General features: G+C 35.2%; 1 protein-coding gene across 2 annotated transcripts in view; it reads right to left on the bottom strand.

The window, feature by feature from the left end:
• Positions 1-19,020, bottom strand: part of RASA2 (RAS p21 protein activator 2) — a 119,319-nt gene that overhangs the window by 17,654 nt on the left and 82,645 nt on the right. The window contains exons 11-19 of one of the 2 annotated variants that reach the window (XM_024769012.1): positions 18,684-18,832; positions 17,953-18,067; positions 17,450-17,524; positions 16,880-17,003; positions 14,473-14,579; positions 9,458-9,541; positions 8,949-9,026; positions 5,542-5,615; positions 4,880-4,986 (exon numbers count right to left, since the gene is read on the bottom strand). In XM_024769012.1, coding sequence (XP_024624780.1) covers positions 4,880-4,986; positions 5,542-5,615; positions 8,949-9,026; positions 9,458-9,541; positions 14,473-14,579; positions 16,880-17,003; positions 17,450-17,524; positions 17,953-18,067; positions 18,684-18,832 — 913 coding nt within the window. Of the gene's footprint in view, positions 1-4,876; positions 4,987-5,541; positions 5,616-8,948; positions 9,027-9,457; positions 9,542-14,472; positions 14,580-16,879; positions 17,004-17,449; positions 17,525-17,952; positions 18,068-18,683; positions 18,833-19,020 lie in introns of both variants that reach the window. The other variant, XM_024769013.1, reaches the window with a different exon arrangement.

The following is a 19,020-nucleotide window of genomic DNA, read 5'->3' as shown; positions in this document are numbered from 1 at the left end:
ACTTGGTCTCCTTGCCCCCTTCAGTCTAATCTCCACACGGCACTCCACATGGCAAGGGAGATCAATCCTATCAAAACATAATTCAAATGATATCATTCCTTTGCTTAACACTCTTCAGTGCCCTGCCATGTTATTCAAACTCCTTCAATGATCCACAAGCCCTATAATATCTAGCTCCTCCATGGTCTTTTTGATCTCAGTTCCTGTGATTACCCCCTTATTCATTTTTTTTTTATAGTCACAAAAGTGTTCTCTTGTCTCTTGAATACTCCAGGTGTACTTCTGTTTCAGGGCCTCTGTACCAGCTGCTGTTAGCTATGTCTGCGTCACTACTACCTCAAATTTATCCACATAGCTCACTCCCTCACCCTCCTTAGGTCTGTGCTCAAATGTCACTTTCTCAGTGAAGCCTTCCCTGACTAGACTTTTTAATATTGCAACTCTCCTGAGTTAGTTCTCTATTCCCCTTCCCTGTTTTACTTTTGTCCATCTCATTTATAATCATCCCATATAGTATAAAATTCTTTTGTTTGTTTGTTTACTGTCAATCACTACTAAACTATAAGATCCATGGGGGTAAGGATTTTGGTATGTTTTGTTCACTACTGTTTTCTCCAGAGCTTGGAACAACATCTGGCACACAGCAGGCACCCAATAAAATATCTGTTGAATATAATGCACAGACAAATCAATGGTGTTCTTTAGTTATTAAAGAAAAAAAATACTGCAGAGCCCTGTGTATGAAAATATGAGCAGGTAAAAACCAAGTCAACCTAAGTGTATTGAGATGCATGTTTAAAACAACATGGAGACTTCTTTTATATTGTCCATAGGTTATATGAGCTAGAACACTGATATCATATGGAAGTTGTGTAGGCTGTATGTACGTATCTGTGTATAACAGGTCATCCAAAAGTAGACAATATCTGATCAAGTTTGGAGAACACAAATGGAATTTCAGAGATGAATTTGTTAATAACTTATTATTTAAAAAAATAACCTATTAGTAGTAAGCTTGGCAGAAATTTTAGAAACCCAGAGCAGTGGTTCTTAATGTATTCAGATAACAGCATATCTGGAAAACATGGTGTCCTCTGAAGAAAACCATTTATTAAAAATTAATAAATGCCTTAACGAAGGTAGTAAAAACATGGTCCTTACCACTGAGGATCTTAAAAAACTAGGGCAAGAGATAGATAAAAGTAATGACTACACAGTGTGACATAAGTTATCACTAATGTGCTAAAGAAACATAGTAAGAGAATACTCAACTGAGGTGGCCAGAAGCTTTATGAAAACGACTTCCATAAAGAGCTGACACTTGTTCTGAGGGTTAAAGGACAACAGATTACACAGGTAAAGAAGGAAAGAAAGGGATTTCTAGATAGAGCAAATACAAAAGCATGAATGTAAAAGAGCACAACTCAAAGGAGCTTCAAGAGTTAGTCTGGCAAAGTGACATATGGAGAAGGCAAAAGATGAGGCTGGATGAGATAGGAAAAGGCTGGAACATCAATAACTCATTTGATTCCAGCATACAACTAGGAGAACTTTTACTTGTAGAAGATGACCGCGTTATAGTGTATCAATATAAAATCATAATCACACTCAGATCCATAAGAAACTGTCAAGGTAATCATGACTGATAGCTGACTGAATGCCCTACGATATTCATTTGCCACATGTTAATTTAGTGATATTGAAGATTAATTGCTTACTATTACGAAGTGGGCATCAAAATTTAATAACTTATTTGAGAAAAACCCTTAAAATTGAGAAAATTCTATTAATTACTTTTCCAGTAAACTGGAAAACTATTATTTGATTCTAAGTGGTAGAAATACTTGATTCAGAATACTAGTGTTCAGTAGGAGGAAAGAGTGAAAGACTCAATGATTTAAAGCTATGTTACAGAATATCTGGGAGGCGCTCTTTCAGACACCAAAGTCGTAAAGTGTAATAAGAGACTAATTACCTAGCAGTCGTAGCTATGCAAAAAACTGCAAGGAAACAGGAAGTAAGCAAAACATTTGCTGAACAACCAAAGAGAGAATCCAAAGCCTATGGATTTTATTCACAGAGGAAAGTCCTGAAATCGTCAATCAAGGCCTTTTAATCTTATGTATAATTTTAACAAACACAGTACCTACATCTTCACTCATAGTATATTAGCAGTAAAAAATGGAAGTAGGGGATAAGAGGTGGGAGTGAGATGCTACATTATTGTTCACTGACAGCACAAGAAATTTAAGGTGACAGCCTGAACACAGAGGGGATAATGAAAAACTGTATAAAGCAAACACAGGAACACAAAAAAGCACAGCAGTCCAAGGCATGTAGCTGGGAAGTAAACAGCTGCACACACCCATAAGCAGCCCAGAAAACATCACTAAATCAGAGTACTAAATAATAATTAGTATTATCAATGACAGCCCCAAGCCATCTAGAAAATGTTAACTTACGTTCAATGAACTCTTTTTTAGAAGGCAGGGAAGCATGTAATATATTTTGGAAAAATCCAACAAAATAGTTAAAAAAAAAAGCATGGATGCTTAAAACTGTAGGCTTTGGTAAATAATCTTGAAACTTCATATAATAGAGCTCATTCCTCCAATGCCATTCCAACATGTTAAATTTCTTAAGGCCTGAAAATAATGTAACTTCTAATGTGTCTATTTTATGCCTTAGAACAGTCTAATCATTCTAGAGAGTTTTATCCTCATAAGATCACTGGATAGAACAGAAGTTCTTGAGAACTGTGCATGGACTCTGGGACTATGAACTCCCTGAAATTATATGCAAGGTTTTGTGTCTATATTTGTTCATGAATTTTTCTAGAGGAAAAAGGTCCAAAGCTATCATCTGATTTCTAAAGTCTTAAGCCAAAGAAGACTTTAGAATGTTGGTTTAGATTAGAAAATACTTTGAATGAGGAGAAAATAGCCAACTTATTCACAGAGGATAACTAACTTACCTTAAATTTTATTTCAGTGTACTGCTGATGTAAACATAATTAGCACATTATGCCAGCTATTTTAAAAATGGTGCTATATATGTGAGAGCATTTATATAGTATTCAACATAAACTGTAACTTCTAAAACATTAAAAATATGCTTAGCTTAAAGAATGCTGTCTGGAAGGGCAAGTATGTAGCTGATTGATCCTTAGTCATTGGAATATTTATATTCCACAACAAATTATCTAGGTGCCTAAAAATATAGTGCATTTGGCCTCTTATGTCTTACTAATATATTTGGACATATGTAGTCATTCTGGCTAAGCATCCTCAGGAATTATGAAACAAAAAAATTTCTTTTCACTTCACTCTTCTAGAGTCTCCACTGAAGCACTCAGCTTAACTGAGTCTACATTCTCTTGAAAGTATCTTACGTCTGGTGTTTGTTTTTATCATTTCAGAATTTATACCAGAAGTTCTCTTAACAGATCTTTACCTAACAGATTTGTCAGATTAACCAAGACTCTCCATTTCCTCTGTAGAACTTACTGAATGATGTTCATGGGAGGCTGAATGCTTGTGGCTGCTAGGGTACTAACTATTAAGCTTGTACCCTTGTGTTTCCATTGGTTAGGCTGTTTTGATTACCAAGTCCATTGTGTTTGTTCCCAGACCTATTTATGCCATTTTTCCATGGTGTAATTATAATTTACTTAAACATTATGTAAAGTGACAAAATAAGTGCCGCCTACCAAGAGGCATATATTTATTTGGAAATCAGGCAAACACTCTGAAAAGCCTTTCAAATAAGGAGACCAACACCCACACAAATAAAGTTGATTTATATGGGGGTGAGACAGCTGCAAAAACTTAGGGTGACTATCATGACACACTAAAAGGATTCTATAATTTGACTACTTTTCAAGTATTTAAGTTCTAGCTTCACTTTAGAGAAATCAACCTGAAAACTGATGCATTAGGGTTATGTTTGCACAAGAAAGACAGAGGGGAAATCTAATCTATAGATCCATATTCAAAGAAAAGATCTTGGCTATCATAAGACTGCTAAACAAACATATAAATATTTAAGGTATGAATGCATCTTTTTGTTTGTTTTTAAGTGATTCTTGCTTTAACTGATCTTTCTGGTTAAGTGAACAGCTTTGGATCCTGATCACTCTGAACAGAAGGAATTTTACTGTATGTGACCTATGATCTAGATACTAAATTCTTGCTAAGGTATCAGAAACTAGTGGCCTTCTGTGGATAATGCTTTACCCACAAAGGAATAAACTTAAAAGGTAGAGATTTTAAGCATTATGTCAGTCCACTGAGGGACAAACTTTGCCTCTCCGAAGCCCTCAAATCACACTGTAGGAAGATGGCTCTCTATACCCAAACAGCCAATTTGTGCCTTTTCAGGGGGCAAATTACTAGAATTTTCATCTTGGAGTTAGCTTGGCAATAGTCTAGAATGAATCTTTTAACTGAATAGAAATCACAGCCTATGGTATGACTGTAGGAACTTTTGGCAAACCACTGAAACACTCTCACTTAAAAGAAACTGATTCTTACCAATTTGACTCTGGAAGTTAAAATTCTGAGTTTTAAAATATCTAACTGTTGTTCCTTATAGATTGATTACAAAAACAGGGATTTACCAGGGATTTTTAGAAAACAGAGCATACTGTAGGAACACCACTTTTAGTAACACAAGACATTCAAAGGGAGAGAAAAAGTGTAATTTACATGGTGTTACTCGTCAAATATTTATTATATTTTTAGTGTGTGTACATCACTGTGAGAAACCATGAACTACAGTAACATTAGTAAAAAGGTTCGCTAGTCACATTAAGCAGCAGAAAAAGAAATCTTCAGTGGGAATCAGGAAAAGCCCCACAATAGAGCATAAACACAACTACCTGGCTGCTTGTGGTAGGTGAGCTCTCTGCTTGTTAAGCAGAACCACCGTTTCTTGAAATTCTTTTTTCCAATCCGAGTTCTTCCCTGAGCTCTTTTATACATCTCACTGCCAAAACAACAGATGTAAACATTTAGCTACAAATATTAAAATAATTAATCCAAAACAAAGAATTATCCTTTAATTTTAAATGACATGAAGAGCTGTCAAAGACTATATTAAGTTTATGAAAATGTCTTTGCCATCTATAACTAACTCCTGTATTTATTTTGGCCATACTAAGGGAATAAAGTCCTTAAATAATTTGATATTTACAACTGTACTATCCAGAACTAAAAAGGCCAAGTGAGTAATTTTCCCCTTTAACTTCCAATGAAAACACTACTTTAAGACTGAATAATGCTGTTACTTTTTTCAGTACTACTCTACCACCCGTAATCTCATTATATTTGCAAAACAACTATAGCACTGTATGGACAAGAAGTCATGCCCATCTGGCATAAAGTTTATAGGACAGTGAGGGTGACTTACCTGATTGATGTTACTTAGGCAGTTTTAGCACAGAATAAAGCCCAGATTTCCTCACTCCTGGACCCATGCTCTTTGTACTTACTTAATGTCTATACTGAAATATGACTTTAAAATCTGATTTCATTAAATTACCCTTCTTTCAGGTGCACAGGCTCACTGGTACCACTGGACACTTTAGTTTCAGTAGATGAAATTTCATCCAAGAACTAAATGGGGAAAGGGGCAAATATTATAACTTTGTGACAAGGTACATCATAAATTCAGTTTATCAATGTCGCTGATAGATAATATCGTGAAGTTCTTCATTATTAAGGAATAAAGCAAAATACATATTTAATTGTAGAGGAAGTCCCTAATTTACATATGACAGGTATTCTAAAAGTTTATCGTTAAGTTACTTAAAACCCAGGATGTATGTCCCTGTAGAAATAATTCAACCCACAATTCCTTAACTGCAACTCTGAAATCTAAAAAGCTCTGAGTACAAAGAGTTTTTTGGTTTGCTTTTGATTTACAGTAAACTCATTTACGGTAACTTAACCTGAACTGGTGAAAGGCTACTTATAGCCTGTATTTATCCTACTTAGTGTGAATATTCACTAATGTGCTACACAAACATTACCGTGAGGCACACTGGGGGTATTTTATTATATAATATATAGCACATACCTATTATCTTTCAAAACTTTGAAAAACTGAATTCTGAAATACTTCCGTTCCCAAAGATTTCAGATACAGGATTGTGAACCTATACTGTGTGGGTCAGGAATTGTCAAACTATAGCTCAGCAGGCCAAATTCAACCCGTTTTTCTAAGGCCCACAAGAACAGTTTTTAAATTTTTAAAGGGTTGTAAAAACAAAGAAAAATATGTGGCAGTCCCCTTATGCAGCCATCAAAGCCTGAAGTATTTACTCACTGGCCCTTTACAGAAGAGTCTGCTGACTTTCATCATATATAACTGACTTTGGCCCTGAGAGCTAGTATTTCAGTTATGACTAAAGTGTAACTGGGTTCTTTGGAATAGCCTGAAAATCTAATAACCATTTAGAAACTTCCCATGGAAAATGTGGGAATGTGGTGGCTCAAGAAAATTTGAAGTACCCAAATCTAGCAATGGCAAACTACCCAATGAAAAGCAATTAAGCTTCAAGAATATGCTACCTCAACTGGTCAAGAGATTCCTGACATGTGGCCTTCTCTTCATGGGAGAGAGAAATTAGTAGTTCAGGAACAAGTCCTGTTCTTAGAGAGGAATCCTATTTTGCTCCATAAAGGAACTATTTATTCGTTTAGTTCTTGTTTTTTCCTTTATACTTTTCTATGTTGTCTCGCTTAGGGTTTAAAACAAAAACAAAGTACATTCCAATAAGGATGACATTGAGGCACCAGTGAATAATCTAAAGTAGAGTTTGTGGGCACAGTCATTTTCTCCTAAGACTGGCTGTAGATTGCCCACCAGAACCTCCACTTGTGGGATTTTCCAGTGGAATGTTTACTTCTAGTTTGCTGGAAGAAATCTTGGTAACTGAAAGAACAAGAACAGAGTTTCTTTTGAATTATATATGGGTGACACAGAACAAGTATCCAAGGAAACTAAAGAAATGTCCTATTACATCTTCAGTTCTCACAGATCAACCATCCACTAAGGGAGCGTGAAAGAGTTATTTAAATATTTCATTTCTTAATATTTGTCTGCGGGCACTAATTTTCTTATTTGATAAATATTTATTTATGGTAATTATTAAATTTATTATTTATTTGTCATATTGTTAAGGAATATGAGGTAAATCCACTTATATAAGGTGAAAGAAAACATAATAATTAAGATGGACTACAGGCAGGGTAAATATAGGCCTCAATTTGCTCAGGGCCATCCTTGTCTACAACTTTGGTCCCCTCATAATCAAAGTACTCCTTTTCACCCTTGAAAACTTTGTGGTTTTGGACACTGAATTATATGGTCAGCCTGTTTACAGACCTATTCAGGTTATTTTTCCTAAACTTTGTGGAAATTGTATAGGATTCAGAATTATAACCTATTTTCTTCTGGAGCAGTGATCAATGTCACTAGTGAGAACACCACTAATTGAGAAACTGGGTTTCATAAGCTTTTGTACTTTCTAGCACTGCACATATCTAGACTAGTAAATAATAAAGAAAATTCATATATTAGGGCAAAATATCCTATGTAAATGTGAGACAGGAGATGTACTACAGTGATAGTGCATGAGAATGTGAGTGGGTGACTCAGAGCAGATCAGGAACAGACTAAGCTCCTGGCACCCTTAAATACTTTCTCCACTGACATTACCAACTCTACACATTCCGATTGTATCAGGAAAAAGAAATCAGATGCTGCCACAGCCTAGGTCGTAAAAAATGGGAAAACAACCCCAAAACAAAAGACAGAACATCATAATCTTGCCAACAAAAGTCTGCCTACACTGTCCCACAAACTGTTTCAACAATGTCCTGAGAATAAAAGGGCAGCTTTTTCTTTGCCTATTCTTTTGAGAGACTTTCTCCTCAAAAACATTCAATGGTTGCTTAAAAAATTTTTTTTTTGGTTGAACTTGCGCTATTATTCAAGACAAAAAAAAATCCAACTGGTCACCTGTGAATCATGCTACAGAAATTGAATGCAATCTTTAAAATCTAGCCATGCTAATTTAGATTCATTAAGTTAGAATTGTGATAAATAAGATACAGTAATTTCTTCAAGCTAAGTTTAGATGTACTTCAAAATAAGTTTTCTTTACAAATTTTTAGGGTTTTATAACAATGCTACATTTTGTTTGGGGTGATTCAGAACTAACGACTCTAGAAATTAAAAACCTTCCCAAAACATTCTCAACTTCTAAGTGTAGCAACTTTTGTTTGCTGCAGCTCTTTTGTTATGACCTTATATACTATAGACTTCTGTACATTTTAAATTAAAGTAACTTTCCTCAGGTTACTAACCACAAGCTTATATTGTTTATAAGATATTCAATAATTCATATATTTTCTCCAATGGCAGTTAAGTGCCTACTATACATCAGGTACCATTAAGTCTTTCCCCCTAGACCAGAGGTTCTTAATCAGAGGCAATTTTGTTCCTCAGGGGACCTTTGGCAATGTTCAGAGACAGTTTTAGTTGTAAAAACTGGGAACATGCTTCTGGCATCTAATAGTAGAGGCCAGGGCTGCTGTACATTTTACAATGGACAAAAATGTCCCTTATAGTCAAGAACTGCCCAACCAAATTGTCAACAGTGCTGCTGTTAAGAAATATCAACTCTAGATATTTGTAATTTGTGTTACTAAGACACTGGCAATAGTAGCTGTTGCTAAAACTCATTTAGGTATTTTCACAGCTGAAAAACCCATAGTTCTGTATGGGAGGAGAAATATAGTAAAAGACAGCCTTTTCGTGTTTGATGGACAGGTTAAACATTTTTTTTAAACTGGGGATTGATTCCTAGGAACAATATAAAATGTTATTTGCCTAATGCTATATGATAAGAAGTTAATATTTCCAGAGTAAAACAATCATACCTTTTTAACTGCCATAATATATCCTTCTTCTTGAAACATTTTGAAAAATTCACACATGAATGTTTCTTTGAAACTTGACTAAGAAAAAAACACATGGAATTTATATATGTTAAGTAGAGAACTAAGAATATAACTGACTGTATTTTTAAACTTAGGATTATGGCCTAAAGGGATTCAATCGTATATTTCAAGAGAGTTATGGGGCTTGGAGCTGAAGATTTCTCTCAACAGCTGCTGGATGATTATGGCACAAAAAGATAAACAAAAGGCGTTTGCATCTGTTAACTAGACTCTCTCTCCCATCTTAGACACATTAGTTTAAATGAAACTGTCTTCTGTAAGGGTGACTAAGACACAACATCTAAAAGACAACTATCGCCATCTATACATATATGTTTTTGGTTCTGCTTTGTTTTTAATTTGAAAGGGAGTAAAGTGAGGAAGAAGGGATCACAGGGTACAACAACATTTAGAAGTGTGAGTACAGAGCAAAAGATGTAAAGACTTACCTTGCTTTTGGACAGACTCCCCCAGCTTCCCAAAGTTTGAATGGTTTTTGAGATGAGAGTTAATGTTCTAACTGTCTGTGGATCCTAAAGAATGTAGAAAAGACACAAAAAGTCTTGTTAGGTTTTCAAGAAATAGAATTTGTGTAAAGAGTAGAACAGAGTGAACGGGCTACTTTGCTCTAAAACAGTGACTCAAAAATGTTCATTCAAACCAGCTAAAATCTAGCTAAGGATTAGCACAATTCACTGAACTAAGGAATTAAGAGACTAAAGAAGCCACATGTAATTGACAGTTCCTCTCAAAGTAATTATATCTAATGACATGTTATACTTTCTTCTGAAAGCCATAATTTAATCAATATTAATTTTTTGGGGGGGGTACAGTATGGCAGATGGGATTACCTAAAAAACTGTATTCACTTTTGGAATGTCAATGGCATCTACTTTTTTCTACCATATGACTTAAAATGGCAGTTTCCATATTTCTGTATTCAACCCACTTGTAAGCATATTCAATACTTTTATGGCTTCTGCAATCAATTCTTTTCACCATGGAAGCAAAGACCTAAATTCAACTTAGGAAATGAGAAGTCACTTAGTTCATGTAGGATCTTAGCAGAAGGTAACTATTTGAGTCTATTATCCAGGCCTATCTACCAGAAAGAAGTAAATATAAATAAAGTTGACTAAACAGTGCTCCCTAATGAATCCTTGCTGCTTCCTTTTTTTTTTTAATTGAGGTATAATTTACATACAATAAAATGAACAGATTTTAAATGTATATAGTCTGATGAGTTTCCACCAATCCATCCATTTGTATAACCAATTCCCTTATCACTAAATAAAACATCTTTTTTGTTTTGGAGATTCAAATACCCATAACCTGCCATCAAAAGATATGTTCAAGGGTTTCCCTGGTGGTGCAGTGGTTAAGAATCCGCCTGCCAATGCAGGAGACACGGGTTCGAGCCCTGGTCCGGGAAGATCCCATATGCCACGGAACAACTAAGTCCGTGCGCCTCAACTACTGAGCCTGTGCTCTAGAGCCCATGTGCCACAACTACTGAAGCCCGCGTGCCTAGAGCCTGCGCTCCGCAACAGGAGAAGCCACCGCAATGAGAAGCCTGCACACTGCAGCGAAAAGTAGCCCCCGATCGCCACAACTAGAGAAAGTCCGCGCGCAGCAATGAAGACCCAATGCAGCCCAAAATAAATAAATAAATAAATATTTTTTTTAGAAAGAGATTAAAAAGAAGCAAAATAAAGTTAAATTAAAATTAAAAAAGAAAAAGACATGTTCAAGAAAATTTAGATACAGAAATGCTTTAGTTTAGTGTTTGGTTGACATTCCTTAATATTTTAGTATCCCCACACTGAAAATAGGCAGTGACTGTGAAGGTGAAGAGATAACCAGGATGTAAGGCAATTCTGGAAAAGAAGGAATATCTGAGATATGATCATTACGATATACTCGTGAAACAGTTACACACCTTAATTAAGGTTATTCAGAAATATTTTAGCTACAACATCCAGAAAATATTTTAGCTACAATATCTATAAAAGGTCCCTCCAATTCTCTGCCTTTGAAGAATATAAAATTCTTAACAATGTGCTAACAACCTGAATTTGAACTGAATTTCATCAAGACTTCCCTGTTCAAATTTGGTTTTGAAATCAATGTTTTAGCTCATTATTTTCCTGAACTGAAAAAAGTGAGCAAACCATATTTTACATAATTTCTGCATGTCAGAGGTTTGTTTACACCAATATGGCCCTCACTACTATTTGACAATCGTATCATTTAGCTACTGCTGATTCCCTAGTGTACTCTACAAAGAAGCTGTTCTAAATTTTCACCCTGCTACTATCTGCCGTCATAATTTTTCAGAGATGCCCAGGACCTTAGTCATCTGGCACCTAGTACACAGACTAGCACTAGCATATAGTAGATGCTGTACTACATTTATTAAACTGAACTGAAACGTTGACTCTGTCACCCCAAAACAACATATCCTATCCTTTTTTCCTTATATTAAGTTGAACCATGTGAAATTGCTGTTGACTATTTTTGATCTACAAAAAAAACAAAACAGAACAATTTCATAGGATTCACCATAATACTTCAAAGGAGAAACTGTTCTTTCCCCCGGCAAGTTTATCCTATCACTTTTTCTTTTAAAGACACTCTTTCTGAATCATCCAGTACATTGATATATTAGTAACGCCCCTTCTGTCTTTAATTTCTCCCTTTCTGTTGGTCTCTTCTCCTCTATTTAAACCATACATAGCTTTTCCCATTTTTGGAAAAGACATCATTTGATGAGCTCTCTCTCTGAGCTACCATCTTTCACCTATCAAACATTTACTGAGGGCTTCCCTGGTGGCGCAGTGGTTGAGAGTCCGCCTGCCGATGCAAGGGACGCGGGTTCGTGCCCCGGTCTGGGAAGATCCCACATGCCACGGAGCAGCTGGGCCCGTGAGCCATGGCCGCTGAGCCTGTGCGTCCGGAGCCTGTGCTCCACAATGGGAGAGGCCACAACAGTGAGAGGCCCGCGTACCGCAAAAAAAAAAAAAAAAAAAAAAAAATTTACTGAGCACCTACTTGTTCTAGAAATTGTGCCATGTGCTTGGGATACACAAATTTGAAAAAGATTCCGCCCTTGCTGTTCAGGTATTGACAGTCCACATGCAGAGACAATAAACAGATGATTATAGAACAGTATGACAAGTGCCATGACAGAGGAAGCCCCAGGGTGCTACAGGCACATATAAGAGAGGAGCCTAACCCAGACTGAAGGGTTAGAGAAGTCTGCCTTGGCTGAGTCTTGGAAGGAGCTATCAGTGAGAGACTAGGGGACAGGATGAGAAGGAAAGTTCAATCTTTCTTCTTTACTATGAAACTTCTCAAAAGAATGGTCTACCATGTCAATGTTACTATAACCCATATTTTAAAATCAGTGTTTTTCAAAAGAAGTATTTATTCATGTGTATATGTACACACACATGTACATACTTGAATTTGCCCATGTCTTTTAGCAGCAGGGCGAGCGCACTTTTGATATATTTCCTAGGTAAAACTGCATTCACCTACTTATTCCTTAATCTTCTGTAATTGGATTTTCTTCTTTTCTACTCTACTAATATTCTCAAAATCCAAAGAACTTATAAATGTAAAATCTAACAACCTTTAATTGGTTCTCCTCCTCAACCACTCTGTAACTTTCAATAATAGTCTTGACAATGTCATCGCCCTCAGGTCACTGGGATCATTCCTTGCTCTCAATTTCTATAGTATGGATTGTCTATACTCCTTACTTGGTACTAATCAGGTGCTAGTTTTAGATTTATGTATGTAGTTTTAGATTATGTGTCTTATAGATTTGCCTTATTTCCCCAATTAGAATGAAAGGCTCACTTAAAAGCAAACAGTAAAGTTATATGACAGTTTGAAGCAATCCTTCTGACATACTGATTGGAAAGGTGACTTCAAATACAGAGTCTGTGGTTAGAAGGACTTTACTGTAACATCTGTTACAGGGATATGCAAATTCAAGTCTGAATATAAGGCAGGGTCACAAGCTCAGAGGTGGGAGTTCTGTTTATGTCCAGAATGTCATCAAGCTTTTGCTGCCCCACAGTTCTGTACAGCTTCAGTAATATAGCCACAGAGAGGACAGCCCTGTGAACAAAAGGCACTGGCCCAACCCTCCACTGTAGCTACTCAGAGACCATTTGTTCTTTGACAAGAAAGTGTGTGTTGCTGCCACAGCAGCATGGTTTTACTCAGTTCTCAAAGTTAAGTAAGTGGCCAATGTGTAGCTGTCAAGAGAAGCAGTGGCTGCAGAGCCCAGTTTAACTCCAAAACCTGTGGGTTTTCCCTACACTGTATTAGCGAGTTTCCTAAGGGCCGGGAGTGTCTCTTCCTCATCACTGCATCTCCGGTGCTGAGCACAGCATCTGATACACTGTAGGTGCTCAAACACCTGACTGCCTAAGAGGCAGGAAGGAACAGGGGTAAGCTTACAGCCTGGGAAGACTGAGTGGGTCAGTCAGTGAACTTTCTTAATCCAGTTCAAATTGAGTGAGATCAAATCATAATTTATTAGTTGTGTGACCTTGGAGAAGTTCTTGAATTGTGGTTTTCTTATCTATAAATAAAGATGAGAACAGAATTTACCTCACAGGGTTACTGGGAGGACTAAGTAAGTTAGAACATATAAAGTACTTAGAAGAAGGCCTAGTACAAAGCAAGGACTAAATAAATGTTGGCTTTTATTATTATTATTTGTTATAAAAATCAGCAACAAAAACAATTAGGTAAGATTATAAAATGTTTGGAACATAAAAGGTTAAAGAATTAGCAATAATACACTGTAGGAGAAGGAAAAAGAAACAGCAAAAATAAGGAATTTTAAAATGTTAAGAAACATGTAAATCTATGCAGTGCAGATTCAGATTTAAGTAACTAAATACAACTTCAGAACAGAAAGATTATATGCCTTAAGATTTAAATCTCATATATTTATATCATCATCTCAGGTGAATAAAAAGTAAAAATATGGAGATACCAAACAAATTACATTCCAATGAAAGTTTCTACACCTTTCAGAAATGAGCCTCTTCAAATTTCTGTGAGATTTAAAGATATCTGCAAGATCCAACTAAACCTATAACTAATGAAAGAAAAAAGAGACATCCCCGTATTATGGAAATTTACAAACATACAGAATAGCAGAGGGAAAAGGTGATGAATCTTCTTTGTACCCATCACCAAGCTGCAGCTATTACCAACACAGCATTATCATTCATGTGCATATCTTCTAACAACAATAACAAAGAAATAGAATTTTCCACCTTCTCTGAAAGAACCAAATGGCTGAGAAAAATGCCCAGTAAATTTAAGTATCCGTTATAAGAAAACATAGCCAAGTGAAATTTGCCTGTTATTTTATCTTTTCTTATTTTAATAAAAATAAATTAAAATGGAATAAAGCTTTGAGAAGAACAACACTTACTGGATGATGAAGTCGCAAATGAAAAGTATGAGGTGATACTACCGCTACAGCAAAGAAACGAAGAAACACAAAGCTGCTCACTGCAGAATACTGAACATGAGGGTCATCTGCAGGAAAAAAAATGGTGAAATGTCATGCACAAAAACACTGAATTAAAAAACAAAGATGACCAGGTAAAAAATATTGGAAAAACATGTAAATTAAATAGGAGATAAATATAATTTGTATAGTAAGAACTGAGTTGATGAAATGATAGTAATGGTTATGAGTAAATTAAAGGAAAAAAATCCTATGACTAAAAAAAAATCTGAAAGAAATAATAAAGAAAGTGAAAAACAAAGCTGCTAGGTTGTCAGAAATATTTTAATTCGGAAAAATACCTCTTTCCTCATCTGCAAGAAGAGACTCCTGAAATTACAACAACAAAAATAAAAGTAGTATCTAGCACTACCTAGTGGTAATACTGAATCCCCTAAGACTAAGATAGGCGATTGTCTTCAGTTTTAGGATACTGTTTCAATTTTCCCTCAAAAATCTTGACAATATCAAAGGTTATGTAATATAAACAATTAGACAGAAATCTTTACTTTAAAAAAGCTACCAATATTCCCTATAAAAATGCAGATGAACTGAAGACAACTTGTGGCTTTGATCATTCAGCTACAGCTTTTGTTGCTGACTGGAGCCAACACAATGCAACAATCAATCAGATGGTAAAGAAGCAGGTGAGGGAAACAATGCCTGCATTTGGTGTGAGTTTTAACTCTTCTAAGTCACTCAGCAGGTGATCACCCACAAGTCATTTAATGTGTAGTTCTTTAATAATACTTGCTTCCCGTGACTGCCTCCCCACTCCCCACCCATCTTCCCAGGGCAGTAAGAACAAATGAGAAAATAATGAAAATACTTTTTGAGAATAGAACTATCACTACTGGAGTCTACTGAGAATATCGAAGGCCAACAAAAAGATAGTTAAGGAAATATGTTTGCAGTTTTAAAAAAAATCATAGGATGTGTTTTAGATTATTCACATAAACAAGAATTAAACAGCTAATGCATACTGAAGGCCAAATCCACTGGGTAGGGTAGAGTACGCTGATTAGTAGCATGCTTTGGAGTGGGCCGGGCCCAGGTGTGAGACCCTGCTTGCCTGCTGGCCATGTCACGGACCTCGGGCAAATTACCTGACTTCCCTAAACCTCAGTTTCATTAACTACTGAAGGGGAGCAGTACCTATCTCATGTGGTGTTGTGTAGGTGAGAGAGTGGAGATAATTCAGGCTAGCACTGTGCCTGTTCACTAAGTCCTCCTCAATGTGGTTATTATGATCTAACACACTATTTAAAAATATAATTTCAGCCAGCATTTCATCTTTCGATACTTTAATGTCTCTGCTCCCCTTATTTTCATTACAAAGTCTAGATTTAGTATGCTTATTTCAAGTTAACTGTTTATATTTTTACTATAATTAGCAAAGACATCTAGGGCTGAACTTATCTACATGTTAGTTGGACGACTCAACCCCACTTTAGCTTTGGGTAATTTAGTGGAGCAGCAGATAACTGCACACACCTGTGTGCACATAACACACTTAAAAATATGATAAAATAGCAAAATCTCTTCAGATGGTTACAGAAATAAACTTACAGTTTCACACGGCTGGATAAGACTGATAATTTAAGCAGCTGCCTTACCTCCTTACCCTCCCCCCCATTACAGGCAGATCTGGAAAGACAGCCATGGTAAGTTTATTTACTTATCAGAGATGCATATAACTAGAATTCCAAGTGTTGACAATCAGAGATAGCAACTGTTAATTTAATTGAAATGTTTTTAAGGAAAGCCTTGACACAGGTGTTCTTGCAAAATTAAAGCATGCCAGATATTGATATGTTACCTCAAAATTCTATGCATATTGCAACAGAGATGTTTCTAATGTCTAAAACCATTTTTGCAAAAACCTCTCATCATTAAGACCTTAGCATTCTCAAACTGTCAAATCTAGTCAGTTGTACAGAACTTAAAAATTCTCACTATTTTGAATGCATACAAATGGAAAAGGTAGTTGGTACAAATAACAAAGCTGTTTTTGTTTATCATATCTAACAGTCTTGTAAGCAGCTGGTATAAATACTTATATACTGTTATGGTTCTAAATTTCTGCCTTTCTTAAAATTAGTGTTGATTTTGATTTGCTTGTATAAAGTTGCTATTATATTGAAATAAGCAAGAGTAAGAAAATTAAATCAGATGTTTCATTAAACTGCTAGAACTATTTTGAAAACTGAAAGAAGACTATATACTTAACAAACCATAAACACATTCACATAAACTAAATAGATAATAAATCTACAGAAAAATTAAGCATAGAAAAAAAAGGAGTATTTTAGTAAAACAAGGCACTTACTAGGAAATCTTTGAGTGGCCATTTGCCTTAGAGAATAAAAGATATCACACATTACAGTGGGGCAACTCATACTTGATTTTACAATTGTACTGAATAACTTGTCTACATAGTAGCGCAGATTCTCCTGTAGGATTTAAAAAGGTAAACGTTAAGATTTTGACTTTTATACATCTTCAACAGCCTTTATGGAAAAAAATGCAGCGAAAATGAGACATATTAGGCAGTCACCATCTAGTATGCTAAAGCTTTGCTTCCCTTCTCTAAACACACTCAGCTAAAGGACAATTGCATCCTGAACTCATTTAATGAATTAGATTTAGACTGGTTAGATATAAGAGGTGAATGTACGGAATAAAATTCATAAGAAGCATTAGAGAATAAAATGATCCAAAGAGAAATGAGGGAAATAACATTCTAAAAACTAGACATAGGATATGCTGCTAATAGTATAGGCATTATGCAAATAAAAAGCACTGCTTCCCTCCAAATAACATTACTACAACATAAGTGGGAGATAGGTATACCGTTAAGACCAATTTTAATGCAGTTATAAAGACAGAGAAGACTTACCTTATTATTTTCTACATTATCTCCCTCTTTCAATTTAATAGGATCAATTTCACAGGATTTTGAGGATTCACATATCTGGAAAATAGATTAATTTTTCATCTAATGCTCTTTTCTAAATAATTTGGCAAAATGAAAATTACTATTATTTTTCTGATCATACAATTATAAAAATTAAAACTGTAACAAAGTTTAAAACCCCCATCCAGGGATAATGTATACAATATGCCTAAAGAACTGTATCAAAAAACATTTCTCATATATTTGAAACTCCAGCTAAAATAAACCCTATAACAAAGAAATAATTATGTAGAGTATACTACAATGTGCCCTTCAAGTAAAAATCCATTGATGGAAAAGTAAATCATTTATTTTACTTCGAAAGTGTTCACCTGGGTTCTTTCAGTAATGTGTGAATGGATATATCATCCCCATCAGTAGATAACTTGATGAAAGAGATGCTATAATAAGGACAAACTATTAGTATCAGAGGTTATATTCTGTACCTCATCTAGAATAGGTTTTAACGTTACTTTCAGGTAGTGCCTTCCCACTATTTTCATCATCTCATCCAGACATCGGGTAGCCAAGGAATTTCCTCTAAAAATTGTGTTTGCATCTCTGAAATACAAATAGAAATAAGGTGAAACCAAGTGTAATAAACAAAGGCTGTAAAATCAATAATGAGGTATTTGACTTTGGTTATATATACAATTTTAGTAATTTTTACCAACCTGCTACAATTAGGATTTTCAAACTTACCAAAAACATAAAAAAATAAGTTAGCAAAAAAAAGTAACCTATATTTGAACTACAAAAGTAGTGTGTGTCTAAAACAAGTGTTAGACTATGACAGGAACAGGAAGCCATCTGATTGCTTTTAATGTCACACATGGGCATATAAGGGTGCTACATAATGGATAAGGAGGAAAAAACCCTTCTGTCCTGGTGTTTTATTTGTGACATGTGACTCATTACAATAAAGAAGCAAAGATTAGTAACAGGAAATTTTAACAATGAGTGAAAAAAATCTTTTAATTGTTAACTTTACTGTTGGTGGATACTGCTTGCTAACTTAAAGAACTGCCTTTTATTACTTGCTAAGCAGTTCTTTTAAGACCTCTATACAGAAAGAGGCTGGTCAATACAAAAGAACTGAGATTACAAAAACAATTTGGCAAATTAAGGTCCAATTTCAACAGTACATAATTAACATTTAATAAAATATAACTCTTACTGTGTATCTTTCAAGTCTAATTCAGCTACTGCAGTGGCAAAAGGAACAAGTTTATCATGGTGGAGCAGCAGTCGTACAAGGGGCAAAACAGCATCATTTTTATCTCGACATATTTCACCCAAAATGTAAGCAGATGAGGCAGATATCGGCTAGAATATAGAAAGGTAGAAAACAAGCACAAAATCAAAGAAGCATGATTAGATATTCAATCATTAGCCTTTAAAAAGTAATTCAAATATGTTCATTAATGATAACTGTTGTATAGAATAATATTTAATTTTCTAGATTTTTATCAGAGATGAAATTTGGAGCAGATATTGGTATACAGTACTCTGGT

The sequence above is a fragment of the Neophocaena asiaeorientalis genome, unplaced genomic scaffold (assembly GCF_003031525.2).
Source record: "Neophocaena asiaeorientalis asiaeorientalis breed wild unplaced genomic scaffold, Neophocaena_asiaeorientalis_V1.1 scaffold118, whole genome shotgun sequence".
Classification (NCBI taxonomy): Eukaryota; Metazoa; Chordata; class Mammalia; order Artiodactyla; family Phocoenidae; genus Neophocaena; species Neophocaena asiaeorientalis.
Note: the sequence above shows the minus strand (reverse complement) of the source record. Positions and strands in the feature narration are given on the sequence as shown.